Source organism: Chiloscyllium plagiosum, chromosome 2, assembly GCF_004010195.1.
Source record: "Chiloscyllium plagiosum isolate BGI_BamShark_2017 chromosome 2, ASM401019v2, whole genome shotgun sequence".
In the NCBI taxonomy this organism is placed as follows: domain Eukaryota; kingdom Metazoa; phylum Chordata; class Chondrichthyes; order Orectolobiformes; family Hemiscylliidae; genus Chiloscyllium; species Chiloscyllium plagiosum.
Window position 1 is genome coordinate 25,645,337 of NC_057711.1, and position 17,082 is coordinate 25,662,418.

Consider the following 17,082-nt stretch of genomic DNA (forward strand, 5'->3'; position numbering starts at 1 on the left):
CTGACTTTATGAATGAGCCTACCATGGGGAATCTTATCAAATGCCTTGCTGAAGTCCAAATACACCACATTCATTGCTTGGCCTTCTTCGACCTGTCTTGTCACCTCCTCAAATAACTCAATAAAGATTTGTGAGGCATGACCTGCCCCTCACAAAGCCATGCTGACTGCCTTTAATCACACTCTGCTTTTCCAAATAGTCATAAATCCTATCCCTCAGAATTCTTTCCAAAACTTTGCTGACCATAGACGTAAGACTGATTGGTCTGTAATTGCCAAGGATTTCCCTAAGACCCTTCTTGAAAAGAGGAACAACATTTGCCTCCTTCCAATCTTCTGGTACGACTCCCATGGAGAATGAGGAGGCACAGATGTTCGCCAACAGCTTAGCAACCTCCTTTCTTGTTTTCGGAGCAGCCTAGGATAAATCTCTTCTAGCCCTGGGGACTTATCAATCTTAATGTTTGCCAAAATTTTGAACACATCAACTTCATTAATCTTGATCTGTTCAAGCCTGCATCCCAGCTCCTCAAAGTTCTTATTCACAACAAGGTCCCTTTCCTTAGTGAAAACCGAAACAAAAAACTCATTTAGGGCTTCCCCTATCAGCTCAGACTCCATGCACAAGTTCCCTACGCTATCCCTGATCGGCTCTACCTTCTCCCTGATCATTTTCTTATTTCTCACATATGAGGAAAATGCCTTTGGGTTCTCCCTAATCCTTCTTGCCAAGTCTTTTTTGTGCACCCTCCTGGCTCTCCTCAATCCATTTCTGAGCTCCTTTCTAGGAAGGCTGTAATCCTCTAAAGCTATGCTCGATCCTTGCTTCCTCCACCTTACGTAAGTTGCCTTCTTCCTTTTGATAAAAAGGTCCTCTGTTCTCGTCATCCAAGGTTCCTTAATCTTACCCCTTCTTACTTGTCTCAGAGGAACAAATTTGTGCATCACTCGCAACAACTGCTCCTTAAACAGTTTCCACATGTCTGCTGTGTCCTTTCTGCGGAACAATTCCTCTCAGACTGTACTTCCAAACTCCTGTCTGATAGTGTCATAATTTCCTTTTCCTCAATTAAATATCTTCCCTTGGTAACTGCTTCTTTCCCTCTCTAAGGCTATGGTAAATGTGAGGCAGTTGTGATCACTGTCACCAAAGTGTTCTCCCACCACGAGAGTCATAGAGATGTACAGCACAGAAATAGAACCTTCAGTCCAATTCATCCATGCCAGCCAAATATCCTAACCTAATCTAGTCCCATTTGCCAGCACCTGGCCTATATCCCTTTGGGGTGGCACAGTGGCTAGCACTACTGCCTCACAGCACCAGGGTCCCAGGTTCAATTCCAGTCTCGGGCAACTGTCTGTATGGAGTTTGCACATTCTCCCTGTGTCTGTGTGGGTTTCCTTTAGGTGCTCCAGTTTCCTCCAATGGTCCAAAGCTGTGCAGGCCAGGTGAATTGCCTGTAGTGTTAGGTGTATTGGTCAGAGGGAAATGGGTCTGGGTGGGTTACTCTTTAGAGGGTTGGTGTGGACTGGTTGGACTGAAGGGCCTGTTTCCACACTGTAGGTAATCTAATCTAAACCCTTCCTATTCATATACCCATCCAGATGCCTTTTAAATGTTGTAATTGTACCAACCTCCACCAATTCCATACACGTACAATCCTCTACATAAAAAAGTTGCTCCTTAGGTCCCTTTTAAATGTTTCCCCCTCAGCCTAAACCTATGCCCTCTAGTTCTGGACTCCCCATTCCAGGGAAAAGACCTTATTTACCCTATCCATGCCCCACATAATTTTGTAAACCTCTATAAGGTCACCCATCAGCCACCGACGCTCCAAGGAAAACAGCCCCAGCCTGTTCGGCCTCTCCCTATAGCTCAAATCCTCCAACCCTGGCAACATCCTTGTAAATCTTTTCTGAACCCTTTCAAGTCTCACATCATCCTTATGATAGGAGGGAGATCAGAACTGCACGCAATATTCCAAAAATGGAGTAATCAATATCCTGTACAGCCGCAACCATTCCTATACTCTGTGCTCTATTCAATGAAGGCAAGCATACCAAATACCGTCTTCACCATCCCATCTACCTGCGACTCCACTTTCAAGGAACTATGAACCTGCACTCCAAGATCTCTTTGTTCAGCAACAATCTCCAAGACCTTACTATTAAGTGTATAAGTATATTCATTTAGGATCTCACCCATCTCCTGTGGTTCCACACATGGATGGCCTCATTGATCTTTAAGGATCCCTATTCTCTCCCTAATTACTCTTTTGCCCTTAACATACTTATAGAATTTCTCTGGATGCTCCTTTACCCTATCTGCCAAAGCTATCTCATGTCCCATTTTTGCTTTCCTGATTTTTTCCTCTTAACTGTACTCCAAGTCCCCCTATACTCTGCAAGGCAGTCACTTGATCCCAGCTATCTATACCTTACATATGCTTCCTTATTTCTATATTTTGTCATCTAGTGTTCCCTACTCATTGCAGCCTTACCCTTCACACCAGTAGGAACATGCTGTCCTTGAATTCTCGTTATCTTGCTTTTGAAAACCTCCCACTTGCCAGACATCCCTTTATTTGTGAATGGCCTCCCTTGATCAGAAACAAGGATGTCTAGCTGCAGTTATACAGGGCATGGTGAGGCCATACCGAGGGTATTGAGTGCAGTTTTTTTCTCCTTATCTGAGGAAGTATGTTCTATCGAGGAAGTGCAGTTAAGGTTTACCAACTTGATTCCTGGGATGGCAGGACTGATGTATAAGAAGAGACTGAATTGGTTAGGATTGTATTCACTGGAGTTTAGAAGAATGAGGGGTATCCCATAGAAACCTATAAAATTCCAACAGGACTAGACAAATTAGATGCAGGATATTCCAGATGGTGATGGTGGTTGTTTGGGGTCGGGGAGGTGGAATCCAGAACCAGGGATAATATTTTAAATATAAGGAGTAAACCATTTAGGAGAAATGGAGAAATTTCTTCACCCAGAGTGGTGAGCCTGTGGAATTCATTACCACAGAAAGTGAAGAGGCTAAAAAATTGTGTGTTTAAGAAGGAAGTAGATATAGCTTTTTTGGCTAAAGAGCTTAAGTGATATGGGGGAATGAAATGAGGTTTAGGGTGCTGGGCTCAATGATCAGCCATGATCAGATTGAATGGTGCAGCGGGATGGGTGGGGTGAGGGGTCGGATAGTGGAGCAGGCCCAAGGGATCGAATGCTTCTATCTCTATGTTCAATATCTAACTCTCTTGGCTGTGAAATCACCTGCATCTAAACTCTTTGAGACCAAAAATTCTAGATTTCTTCTACTCTTTGTTTGGTGAATGTGGTTCCAGTTCTCTCTTTAAAAAAAGTTTTAATTTAATTATTATATCACAGTGTTTGTAATTGCTTTATCAGCATATATGCCTTCCCTATTTGTGAGTAAAAACAGAACAACATAACATTGAAGGGTCAGTGTAAGTGTGGATATACAATTGGTTAACCGAAAGTAACACCAAATAGAGGTTTTTCAGACTAGAGGGAGAAAGATCTGCCTCCTAGGAATTAATATTGGACTATTTCTCGTTCTACATTTCTGTTAATGATAGAGGTATCATAATCGTATCATTGAATCCCTACAGTGTGGAAGCAGGCCATTTGGCCCAACAAGTCCACACTGACCCTCCAAAAGGTAAGCTATCCAGACCCATTCCCCTACCCTATTACTACATTTACCCCTGACTAATGCACCTAACCTACACATCACTGAACACAATGGGCAATTTAGCATGACCACTTCACCTAACCGACACATCTTTGGATGGGAGTGTTGGTTAGCTCAGTTGGCTAGATGGCTGGTTTGAGTTGCAGTGTAATACCTAACACAATAGGTTCAATTCCCATGCCAGCTGAGGTTACCATGAAAGGCTCTGCTTCTCAACCTCTCTCCTTGCCTGAGGCATGGTGACCTCAGGTTAAACCACCACCAGTTATCTCTGTAATGAGAGAGTAGCCCTATGGTCTAGTAAGACTTTGAGGGGAATCGATTATGAGCGTCCCTTACTTGCTTTCAAGTTTGTTCCTTCATAATGCTTCAAATTCAGTTGAAACCCCAAATCCAAGTTGTGAAATGTCAGAACCATAGGTAGAAGGGATAGTTTCTGGATTAGTAAGCATTCATTCCTGCTGGCTACAAGGCATTCCTATTCCCAAGGTTCCATAAGACATGGGAGCAGATGTAGGCCATCCAGTCCACCCCGCCAATTAGGTCACAGCTGACCTGATCATCCTCAACTCCACTTTCTCGATCCCGTGACACTGGATTCCTGATTACAAATCTGTTCTATCTCAGCCTTGAGTATATTTCACAACCTAACCTCGATAGCATTCTGTAGTAAAGAATTTCACAGATTCACTTACATCTGAGAGACAAAATTCCTCCTTATCTCTGTCTTAAATGGATGATCTTTACTCTAAGGTTATGCTCCCACAGAGGAAACAAACTTTCCATATCTATGCTGTCAAGTCCCAAAAACATCTCATCTGTTTAGAGTGCCTGCCATTCTTATAAACTCCAATGAGACAGTCCCTCCATACCTGGGATCAGCCTAGAGAACCTTCTCTGGAGTGCTTCGAATGCCAGCGTGTCTCTCCTTTGGTAAAGAGCCTAAGGCTGTTTACAGTATTGCAGGTGTGACCTAAATAGTGTTGTATATAGTTTTATCAAGATTTTCTGACTATTATTCTTTGACTCATTTGGGAAAAAAAAGCCAAGAACTGTTAATCAAAGGTTCAGCAACTAAAACTGCAACACAGATTTTTGAAAACTTAATTAATAATTTAAAATTGACAGTTTCCTTTTGTGTGTCTGAAGTGTCAGACCATAGTTGTTCAATGTAAGAAGTTCATCTTGTTAAGTTAGTCTTGCCCATCAACATACTTGCAGGTGTGATGCCAGTAGAATAAAGGATCACTGTTGGAGCTTTCAAGCATTCTACCCATGTGTTTTATTCCAGCCTTGCTTGCACTAATTTAAGGTAAAATGAGTCACTGGACTTGAAACAATAAGTCTGCTTTCTTCCCAAGATGCTGCCAGACCTGCTGAACTTTCAGATCTCCAGCATTTGCAGTTCTCTGTTTATTTTAGATGCTGTGGTGAACTGTACGGGAATGTGGGTGGGAGATTTGCCACTGCTTCCACGGGATGAAGTACAATTCCGATTCATTTCTCCTTGGTTTGTGGTGCTACTTAGCAAAGTTATTCCTGGAGTGGTCATGTTGCTGTATGCTTTTGAACTGCAGTTGACAAGCCACTCATGCTACCCTCTTTCTGCTGCACCAGTTCCAAACTGTTTGCCCAAATCTAGATGTAGGTTTGCTCGCTGAGCTGGAAGGTTCATTTTCAGATGTTTTGTCACCATACTAGGTAATATCTTTCAGGTGAAACACTGTTGATGTTTCCTGCTTTCTATTTTATATGTTTCAGTTTCTTTGGGTTAGCGATGTCATTTCCTATTGTGATGTCATTTCCTGTGTTTTTTCTCGGGGGTGGTAAATGGGGTCCAAGTTAGTGTGTTTGTTGATAGAGTTCCAGTCAGAATGCCATGCTTCTAGGAATTCTCGTGCTTGTCTCTATGCTTCTAGGAATTCTCTGTTAGAGAACAGAGACACGCACGAGAATTCCTAGAAGCATCGCATTCCAACCAGAACCCTATCAACACATTGACTTGGACCTCATTTACCACCCCCTAAGGAAAAAAAACAGGAAATTACATCACCACATTGCCAACCCAAAGAAACCCAAACATATAAATCGAAGACAGAAAACATCAGCAGTGCTTCCCCAGAGATGACGAAACATCTGAAATTTAACCTTCCAGCTCAGCGAGCAAACCTACATCCAGAATCTCAACCTGAGCTACAAATCTTCTCAAAACACGTTTGCCCAAATCTTGGGCTGTAACTGCTGAAAAGATCAAAACACAGAGTTAAAATGAATCTGGGAAATTCAGACAGATTGAGCCAGAGGAAGAATCTCTGTGGAAAAAAAAATCATTGTGAAAGCCAATTTTGAGAGTAAGGTTTTCCAGGGTGAAAACCACAAAAGTAAACCCTCAGGAGCCAAGAATCACCTTGGGCAGTATAAAGTATATCTGTGAATTCTGTTTTTGGTTATGCTGAAAGAACATGGCGAACATTCTGTTTTGTGTTTTTAAGTATAAACTGTCTACAAAGAAAATATGTTATCATACAAGTCTTTCGTAACAGTAAAAGTCTTAAAAGTTGAAATATTGTCATATCACCATCCTTTCAGCAATCAAGTAAAGTTCAAATTTCTTTTTTAAAATGATCAGTCTCTACAGAGTTTGTAACAAGTGGCCACGTGACCCCTCCGCCAGGGATGCATTCAGGGCCAGCAGCAGGGGCTGACTTCAGTTCCTTCCACTGGGGGGGAAAATCCAGCCTGATGAGCTTTTGGCACCTTTTCCTTTGGCGATGAGGTAACTTCACTTCACAACTTTTGTTGAACTACCTCCCGGACTGACATCACACCAATCTCACCCCTTAAAACTCACCTTCCTCATTCCTCAGCCCTTCCTCCCCAATCATTACTTCCACCCTTTATTCCTCACCATTCACTAAACCTCAAGACCCAACTCCCTTGTATTGAGACGCAGTTACAGCCCAAGATTTGGGAAAACATTTGGGAACTGGAGCAGCAGAAAGAGGGCAGCATGAGTGGCTTGTCAACTGCAGTTCAAAAGCATAGAGCAATATGACCACTCCAGGAACAACTTTGCCAAGTAGCACCATAAACCAAGGAGAACTGAATCAGAATTGCTGCATATTAGGAAAAGCCTGACTTACAACAGAAACAATACAAAATTAAACTTTGCTGGACAAGAAAGACTGAACGTAAAACATTTATTATTAATATACTTACTATATAATAATGAATGATTCAATAAGACAATTCTAAGTCACCGAGGTCCATGAGCAGCACACATTCACCAAGTATCAATCCTATATATACCACTTACTCCCTTTTATAATCATTTTGACAAAAAAAATAAACACTTTGTTTTATTTACAAAAGTAGTATACCAAGGTGGAGTATACTGGTTTGATAAAATATTCAAATGAACACTCATTACTTGACTGCAGAACACATATGCATAATTCTTACCCTATTTTGAAGGCACAAGAATACAAAAAAAGTAATCTGCATTTGCTAATGCAGGGCCTTCCAACTTATAGCAAAGTACACAAGATTAAAATTTCATAGATTCTTTCCCCAGTAAATGTGAAAGTGACAGCTTTCATGAATAAAGGCCGTTGCCTGTTGGAAAAATAATCATGCAATCAACAAGCTTCAGTTAATATTAATTTATTCTCAAACCTTAGAGTGCACCAACACAGCACAAAATGCTGCATGTTCCCAAACTGGATGGAACAGTTATTTCTGGAGTTGAGTTGAGTTATGATTGTTCTTTGCAAATCCTCCACTCAAAGATTGCAAAATGGTTGAGAATGCAAAGGACACCAACTACAGTAGAATTGGCTACATGTAAGAGGAACTTCAATTATCCAAAGGATACGGGAGGGGAATATTTAACTCGGTTAATCGAATACCAGATAGTTGAGTGCCGGATAACATAATTAGAGCTGAAAATGTGTTGCTGGAAAAACGCAGCAGGTCAGGCAGCATCCAAGGAGCAGGAGAATCGACGTTTCGGGAATGAGCCCTTCTTCAGGATAACATAATTAGCCAAGTATTGGGACCTGGCGATTTTGGTCGGATGATCAAATGCCGGATAATCGGGGTTCCTCTAAACTATTGAAACAGGTTTTGGTGTCTTGATAACAAAGTACCAGTTTGCAGACAGTGGGGGTGGTCACATAATACACTTCACAAGGTGACTATATTCACCTTATTTCAGCACAGCAAGTAATTTTTTTGTCATCAATGCATAGAACTGAATGATAAACGAAATACATAAAACATACTTTTATTTTAATTTTACTGACAATTTTGCAAATTCTGTTTTGGTTCTGTGTACAAAAACATTTACAATGCCAAGCCTTTTTTCCTTATACATCAAATATTAAATCTTCGGGAGATATCATAAATTAAAAATGTAACCTTGTTAAAACTTTCAGTGTTATTCTTCATTTCATTTTTAGATATTTGTGCAACAGTTGCTGTATACATTGATATAAAAAGAATGTTATTCAATAGTGCATTTGAGACAACTGTACATCTTTTACTCATGTGCAGCTTTGTGCTTCCACTTCATATCAAGTTTGCTATCCCATTCCCCCATGAAAGAGATGAGTGTTCCAAATATAAGGTATTTTGGAAATCCATATATTTAAACAGTGATCTCTGAGATTTTTGGCTCACAAGGCTTGTTGTACAAAATATATACTCTCGTTAGAGGTCATTGCAAAGCATCTGTTAACAGTTTACCATTACCAAATCACCAAGGCCATTAATTACATTTGCTTAAAAAAAGTGTTTGTTTATACAGTGATGTTTTTGTAAAGTTCAGCAATCTGTGAACTAAAGAATTTTCTCAGCTCTGCCCTCTTTGCCTTGAACGTTGGAGTCAGAAGGCCATTTTGAACAGTGAACATCTCAGGATACAGAGTGATATCTTTCACCTATTTAAAAAAAAGTTAATTATTAAAACAAGTCAGGTCATCTTTGGACTCAATTAAATTCCATTGTGAACTGTGTTTAAATTCTGCGCAATGAATCACAAGAGAACAAAATAACCTAAGAATGTAAAAGATTCATCAAATTAGTACAAGCACAATAAAACATAGCTGATCTTAGTCTAATCAGAACCTTAGTCTCACTATCTAGTAACATCTTACCAGTGTTCTTTGCTACAACCCTTAATTACTACTGGAAGTGCTTGTATTGCTGGAGTCAACAAGCATTACGATACTACGTGTCCATTTTCCAGCAGCAGTAAGATACAATTTTAAAAGGGGTGCAGAAACAGGAACATGGGGGTATATGTGTACAAATCATTGAAGGTGTCAGGCAGGTTGAGAAAGTGGTTAAATCGTCAGCTCCCAGCACAGGGCCCATGTATGGCCTTAAATATTAGGGTTTCAACCCAAAGCAGAAAATCTTGTCCCTATATCTTCAGCATAGGTTAATGTTATATCCTAAGGCTATTACTAATTTAAGGTTGAGATTTATTTATTTTTCCTTCAGTTGTCTGCATTCTCCTGCGGCCCGTGATTTTAAAATAGTGTGTCAAATTTGAAGTTTATAGTTTTGATTAAACTTCAGCACAAATGAGAAATGTATTTTTATTTTCATCAGAAATGTGAATGGATTGACAAAGAAATAATAATTCTGTATAAACTTAGGAGCAAGTGGCCACACAAACAACAGAGAGGAAGTCACTTAGTTAAGGAAGGAAGAAAGCAAATGGAAAAAAAGAATAGGGAGCAAAGGATGTGGAACACAGCCAATAAAACAATTACTTGCTTACTTGTTCAAATGACTTGAGTCCAGCTTCCTTTCCAATTTGTGTCAAATTTGCTAAAATAGCATCCTTTAAAACCTTTTGGGAAAAAAAAACACAATTGCAAAAGCTCTATCATTGGAAATGCAAACAAAATTGTTAAGTTTTGGAAACTATAAATTGAGCTAAATAGCTAAGGCAGAATACAGAAAAAAAACCCAAAATGTTTTGAATCAAATTTATGCAGCAGAATTGCTGTTCCTGCACATTTGATCTTTTGGATATATGAACACTGGCAATTTTTTCAAGTGCACAGCCTCTTTAAAATTTCAAGAGTTTCTCATAATCGTAGTAATTTACAGGAGTCCACTCAAGCATAGTATACAAATGCAATTGTAGGTTGCTGTTAGGTGGTCACACAGCTTACAGGGAACATTGAATAGAGGACAAATTAAAAATCATAATTACTTCTAACATATATTGTATATCCTCCCTACCTGTTGCAGCTACTTTGTGGCAATAAAAAAAGTTTGCCACATGTGTACATTTGGTATTCAAGCCTGTTTAACTTGATCAATATATGTTTTTATATAAATGCTCAAGACTTGCCTTGTTTTTACACAATTCCTCAAATGTCCCTGTAATATTTCTCCTTTGTGCCCATGCAGGTAACACTTCAGGATCAGGTACCACAATTCCCACCAGAAAGGCCTGAAACATAAGAAATCAATATGGCGTTTGGTGTGAGACAAAGACCTCGGCTAATTATTGTAAAAGTCTTCCTCCTTGCCTGAAGTTAGACATGTCCACAGTTAATTCATAAAGGTATTCTAAAATGGATCCTTTGAAACTTATCTGTGCAATAAAAGTGTGTAAACAAACATGTTAAAACAAATGCAGATAAATTTCACACATTCTGAAACAATGGACCGTACAAACCTGTTAAAGTGTCTACTTATAATTTCCTGCCCTTCTCTAACTCCAAACAATGCAAAGAAATTTGTTTCCTGTCTACTGTAACACATTTTGCAGCAGTTCCCTGTGATCAGAGGATAGAGTACAATCACTATACCTACATCTCTGTAGAATGCCCCTCAACAATCCAGAGATCTCTTAAAAGAATGTTGCTGGATACTCACAAAAATCAATGCATGTTTTGTAGATCTGAGGTACTACGAACTGCATGTTTAAAAAGAAAATATGACAAACAACATTTGAAACATTGTGCTTCTATTTTACAAGCAAACTAATAATTTTGGATTCAAAATGTACATTATTTATAGCAGCAGCCCTTAGCCTTGTGGTGGGTGGGAGAAAGATCTGCAAGTTGGGTTCCCTGATCTTTTGGCACTTTTCTAGTTCCATGTGCAACTTGTATATTACTCATTCTGGTTGACAAAGTTCCTATGTGCTTTGTCCAAGTTTGTAATAAAGATTATCCCATTGGATGCACACATCCATTGCAAAAGGACCGAGTCTTTGTCCTCTTGAAGCAGGCAGAATATGCTTCAAGTTAAATTCAACAGGAGACCAAAGCTATTCAGCTTCCACAGACCTTCAGGGCCTTTGTTCAGAATGCTACCGCTGTGATAAAATGGTGTGAAAAAGTGTAACATCCTCTACCATAACTTATTTCTGTCTCATCTCAATAGCTAATAAAGCTCCTCACACAAATATCTGCAATGAGATGGTTGTCCAAACAGCCTGTTTCTGTGCTGTATATTCTATGTAATTATACACAAAAACTTGCAAGCTCCTTTACCAGATCACGAAGCAGACCCACTGCAATTTACGAAATGTTAAACTTTGTCTGGCTTTCAATATCCACATATTCAAATAATACAGTAACTTCTTTGTTCATTCACAGGCATCAATGGCAAGGCCAAAATTTTATTGTGTCTTTCCAATTCCCTTTCAGATAGGACTAGTAAGCTGCCTTTTCACATTTTCAAACACAATGGAGCTTGTAAGGCCTTTTCAGAAGCTTAGCCACACAATTAGGAGTCACATAAATACTAGGCAGGTAAGGATAGAGACTTGTTTCCCTAAAGAACACTGGTGAGTCAGAGTTTGAAGACTGATGGTTTCATGGCTACCACTATTGATATGAGCTTTTTTAATCCAATTTCTTTGATTTAATAAACTGAACTGTCATTCTGTGGATGCTCTGCTGAGAGTTAAACTCATGCTTCCAGATTCCATATCGCACCAAATTGACCCGTGAGCATCGGTAGACAGTTTTTACATAAAGCAAGAAAACATTTGAATGAAACACACAAAAGTAGCTAAGTTGCTGTAATGATTTAAATGACTACATTGGCAAATATGAGTCAAATCGAGGCTCTCAAGGGTAATCACATCAATTAGATTTTAATTGACAAATACAATCTTTAATTTGAATCTGAGCCATTTGAAACCAGTCTGACGAGTACATAGATGGAACAATGCCAATTTTCTGGCAATTTAATATTCAGATCGTTCCCCTATTCTACTAATGTTTGACTAGGATTTACAAGATTTAGTTTCTTTTCAAACATCTTAAATAATTTCTTGTCAGATGTAGATACAACTTGCTGAAACTTTAGCCTTGATGAGCCCAGGTATGGAGATAGGTGGGCAAGGAATTTTGCTCAGCTTGACACCTCTGTTCCTGCTTTAGGGACATTTTCCCAGTGACAGGAAGGGACAGCGTCTGGCTATGGCAGAGTAGCCAATTTGAGCAATTAAAGGCCTATTATTGGAGGCTTACTATGGATTTTCCAGTCAGCTTCCATGTTTCCACAGCCTGTAGGGGTCTTCCCTCTATAAGGAGGCAAACATGCCCTTCAGGCTGAGAGAACTTTTGCCTGGTTTTAGCATCTTCATATTCAAAATTTTAAGAAGTTAGTGAAAGATGCCTTGATTTTTGGGGCACCCTCTCCTTTACTTAGCTGTAAGGGCATCTTGTTGTAGTTTCCAAAGTTAAGAACCTCCTATTGAGCAGTGAGCCCATCCTCTTTGTCACTAACCTGCCAATTTGAGGAAAAATCACAGGATTGTGATGGTTCTCCACACAAAGCACTGAGACATAGAACATTACAGCGCAGTACATTCCCTCAGCCCTTGATATTGTGCCAACCTGTGAAACCAATCTGAAGCCCATCTAACCTACACTATTCCATTATCATCCATATGTTTATCCAATGACAAATTTCTTCCTGACAATGAGCTTCAGGAGCCAGTCAGGAATATTCCACCCAAACTCAGCTTGGCCAGAAAATGGTTCGCATGAGTTTATGCAATTCCTTCTGGATCTTCACTTCAATGTGGAGGAGAAGCTTGAGTTCATTATCCCTTTGTGTAATGCCATCAGGAGCACCTTGTTCTTAGTGGAGGCACTCATGTGGCAACTCATGTGGGAGGTGCCATAGAAAATGCAGATCAAAAAAAAACTTCAACTGCAGAAGTGGCAAATGAATTCCTTGAAGACAGACGAAGGCTGCAGCAGCAACACGCACTGCTAGTTATCATGGCTAGATATTTCACCAAAATTTGACCACAATACCATCAATAAATAATGTGGACAATGATGGCAATTCAAGGTCCCCATGTTAAACAATGTAAAATATGATTCACTTGCCAGGTCTTGTGGTGATAATGAATTAGTGATGGGGACAGGGCAACAAATCTGGGAGTTCCTAATCAAGAAACTGCCCAAAGGCGACAGATGCATGAAGGTTGTTGGACACCTGTATTAGGGGGGGGGGGGGAGAAATGAGGTGTGTTTGGGCAGCAACCTCCATGACTGAGTGGTCCTCTTCAGGATACCCTCTGCTTACATCAAGTGGGGAAGATCAGGTACCCTAACACATCAGTGTCCCACTTCCTTTCATCCAAACACCTTAATGATGAGGCAGTGGTAGGGAGGGTATAAAAAGAATCAAATCCTGCCCTCTGGATCCCAACAGCTTATGCGACATCCTGACCCATACAGCCAAAGTTGGAAATCAGCTTGTTCAGTCACATGAAGACCCATGGCAGAAACTTACAACCAATATCATTCCCTAATTCCCTGATTGAGAGCCGATGGGTTGCTAGAACTCAAATTAAAATTCACCCCATAGAAGCCACCGTTGCTTATAGTAGCTAAGAATTCAAAATGGAGGACTTCTGTTGTTCCATTTAGAGGTTCGAATTACCTGCAGACTGTCACCATGGACAAACACCTGGGCCACAGGCTCACTTCGGATGTAGATGTTCTCAATTTTTTCTGGTGCAATGTACTCGCCCTGTGCCAGTTTGAAGATGTGCTTCTTTCGGTCAATTATCTTCAGAGTGCCATTCTGGTGTAGCAAAACAAAGGCTGCCTTTTAATCAGAAGCTATTGCACAATTCTAACATAAATCTTGCTATTAAAAAGGTTCCACTACTCAGAAATTACTTAAGACCATAAGACATAGGAGTAGAATTTAGGCCATTCAGCCCATCGAGTTTAGTCTGCCATTCAATCATGGCTGATAAGTTTCTCAATCCCATTCTCCTGCTTTCTCCCTGTAACCCTTGATCCCATTGATACTCAAGAACCTACCTATCTCAGTCTTAAATACACTCAATGACCTCGCCTCCACAGCCTTCTGCGGCAATGAATTCCATAGATTCACCACTCTCTGGCTAAAGAAGTTTCTCCTTCTATCCATTCTAAAAGATCTTCCCTTGACTCTAAGGCAATGCCCTCAGGTCCTAGTCTCTCCTACTAATGGAAACATCATCCCAACATCTACTCTGTCCAGGCCATTTAGTATACTGTATGTTTCAATTAGAGCCCCCTCATCCTTGTAAACTCCCATCAAGTATAAACCCAGAGTCCTCAACTGTTCCTCATATGATAAGCTTTTCATTTCTGCAACCATTCTTGTAAACCTCCTCTGAACGCCCTCCAGGATCAGTACATCCTTCCTGAGATATGGGGCCCAAAATTGCCACAAGGTCTCTCTTTCCTACTGGTCATTAGAGGGTCAGATTGCAGAATGAAAGGGGGAGGATGTAGTAAAAATAAATTATCAGGAGTTTGGAGTAGAGTAGGTCGTGACAATTGGTCCTCAAAACCAACAGTAATAACACTGAGTGATGATTTGATTCAGCAACTATCTGTCTTAACTGCAAAAATACCATTATTGCTGACCATATAAGTTTGCCAACCTAACTTATAAGCCATTGCACCTTTCTGTCAAATGTAGTCATTAAGGACTGTGAGGGAACCAACCATTTCCAACGTTTCTCCCCTCTGCTGCTCTCAGACCTTGCATCACATGATCACAACATCACAGAAGATCAGTTCCAAAGCTACAGTTTGACACCCTTGAGCCAAACCGTTCTCCATTGTAAAGGGTGGGACAGAGTATGTGGTAGGGAGAACACAGACCAGTATTTTGCACAAGCATTATCACTTCTTGAGACTTTTGCTTCATGGTTCCAGCTAGGCATTAGTTAGCAGATAGGTCACCATTTTGAATTTTAACTTTTCTTCCAAGGTTGAACTTGATTACAAATATCAACACATTAAAATGTGACATGTGGCAAGTGTAGGGAGGTGGGAGTAAGTGTTAAGAAAGCCACATTAAATGATTTTGCAACATTGCAACTGAATTCCTAATGGCTGCATAGCACAAATCCGCTCCTTAAATTTGCACTGACTAATAATCTTACTTAATGAAACCAAAGTGATAAGTATCTCCTGCTGCACAACATATAAACTTTAAGAGATAAGGGTTTAGATATTTGGTGGGGAAGAGTAGATGAACTTTCAGCCTGAATTCTAATCTCAGCTATTCTTAACTCAAAGAGCTCAAAATGGGAACATCTTCAAGTCCTCAGCAATTTCACAATCTCCCCAAAATTAAAATGATTTGAAAATTTGTATTTTTCAATACTCACAGTTTTAGTTGCTTCTAAATTCCCGCGACTGCAGCAACGAATTTACATATTATACACCATTTTATTTTGCTCAGATGATTAATTTTCAAACCTTCACAGGCAAAGAAGAAGTATTTCTATTCTGTCATAGTTAAACTGCTATTTCTATTTCTATTCACACTAGCATTACCACACGTAATGGAAAGTTTTCCAAATTCTGATAGGGTCACCTCTCAGGTCAGACACAAAAATAACCAACCCAAAGCTCATTCCAGAGGCCATGAAAGCTTACAGACACAATTGTTTAAGAGTGGTGGAGAGTACTGTATTTAAAAATAAATCATATTTCCAGAAAAAAATGAGAGGATACTGGTAACAAAGTAAAGGAGCGTGTGTGTGTGTTGGGGTTGGGGGGGGGGGGAAAGAGGAGGAAAACAAACAATATAATTGATATTAACAAATTTTCAAGGTTACATCTGAATCCTTTGGAATCTCTCAGGGTCCTATAACAACAGAGTTTCATTGCAAACCTGTTGAACAAGGAGATAATCAAGAATATCTTCCTTACTGGCAGCCATTTTCCTATATCCCCTGTGTGCAACCAGCTGTGGTTATCCAGAGCTTCTGCTGTTTTCTCAGGGTCTTTAAGGTAACCACGGAAAACATTTGTCCCTTTTATACATATCTGAAAGATGAAACACAAAGAGAATTTCTGACACTATGAGCAAAGTGTTGATCATAAAAGTAATGCACTTCCAAGTGTTAACCTTCATTCCTCCACAAAATAATCTGGTGCAAACAACAGGAAGGATATCCAGGTTTGATCCATCAGACACTGCCATCTTCTGCCTGGATAAGTACAGCTCCAAAATTAATCAAAGAATTCAATACCATCCAGGGCAAAACATCTGCTTGATTTTCACCCCAGCTATCAACCATGAAACTCTCCAGCAAAGCACATAGTGGCAGCAGTTTGTGTACCATTTATTGCAGCAATTACCTAGGATCCTTCAACAGCACCTTCCAAATTTCAAAGAAATATGGGGAGCAGGCAGCCAACTGCAGCTGAAGCCAAAATTCAGCCATGAGAATGTTAAATGACAAAGCAGGTTAGACAGGCTGTATGATCAACTCCTGCGCCTATATAGTTTGTCTTTACAAGTTCTGTCAGCGATGCTCATATCCAATGAACAAGCAAAAATAAAAGCCAGGAATCTAAACAGATTGTAGAATCTACACGGTTATTCACCTTATTCTCTGAACATATATTTACACTACAGCAGATGGCAGTTAAACAGTGCAAATGCAACATATTTCGTCCAACAATTTGAAAATTTTTTGATTCACTCTGATGTTTCAAATAACCATTTATTGGTTTCCATATTGAAAGTATATTGCCAGAGAGTTTCATGCCCACATTGAGAGGCATCTCTGAGCCTTTCAAATTTAACACTAAAATAGGTTAGGATGTGTTCTCAGGGAGAAAGTGAGGACTGCAGATGCTGGAGATCAGAGCTGAAAATGTGTTGCTGGAAAAGCGCAGCAGGTCAGGCAGCATCCAAGGAACAGGAGAATCGACGTTTCGGGCATAAGCCCTTCTTCAGGAATGAGGAAAGTGTAGCCAGCAGGCTAAGATAAAAGGTAGGGAGGAGGGACTTGGGGGAGGGGCGTTGGAAATGCGATTGATGGAAGGAGGTCAAGGTGAGGGTGATAGG

The 17,082-nt window shown here is 40.0% G+C and overlaps 1 protein-coding gene across 3 annotated transcripts in view; it reads right to left on the bottom strand.

Annotated features, from left to right (window-relative positions):
- Positions 1–6,900: 6,900 nt before the first annotated feature.
- acsl1a (acyl-CoA synthetase long chain family member 1a) overlaps positions 6,901–17,082 on the bottom strand; it is a 173,303-nt gene continuing 163,121 nt past the window's right edge. For all 3 annotated transcript variants that reach the window (XM_043705794.1, XM_043705803.1, XM_043705812.1), the window contains exons 17-21: positions 15,936–16,052; positions 13,654–13,797; positions 10,085–10,186; positions 9,503–9,574; positions 6,901–8,654 (exon numbers count right to left, since the gene is read on the bottom strand). In XM_043705794.1, the coding sequence (XP_043561729.1) occupies positions 8,514–8,654; positions 9,503–9,574; positions 10,085–10,186; positions 13,654–13,797; positions 15,936–16,052 (576 nt within the window). In that variant the 3' untranslated portion in view covers positions 6,901–8,513. The remainder of the gene's footprint in view (positions 8,655–9,502; positions 9,575–10,084; positions 10,187–13,653; positions 13,798–15,935; positions 16,053–17,082) is intronic.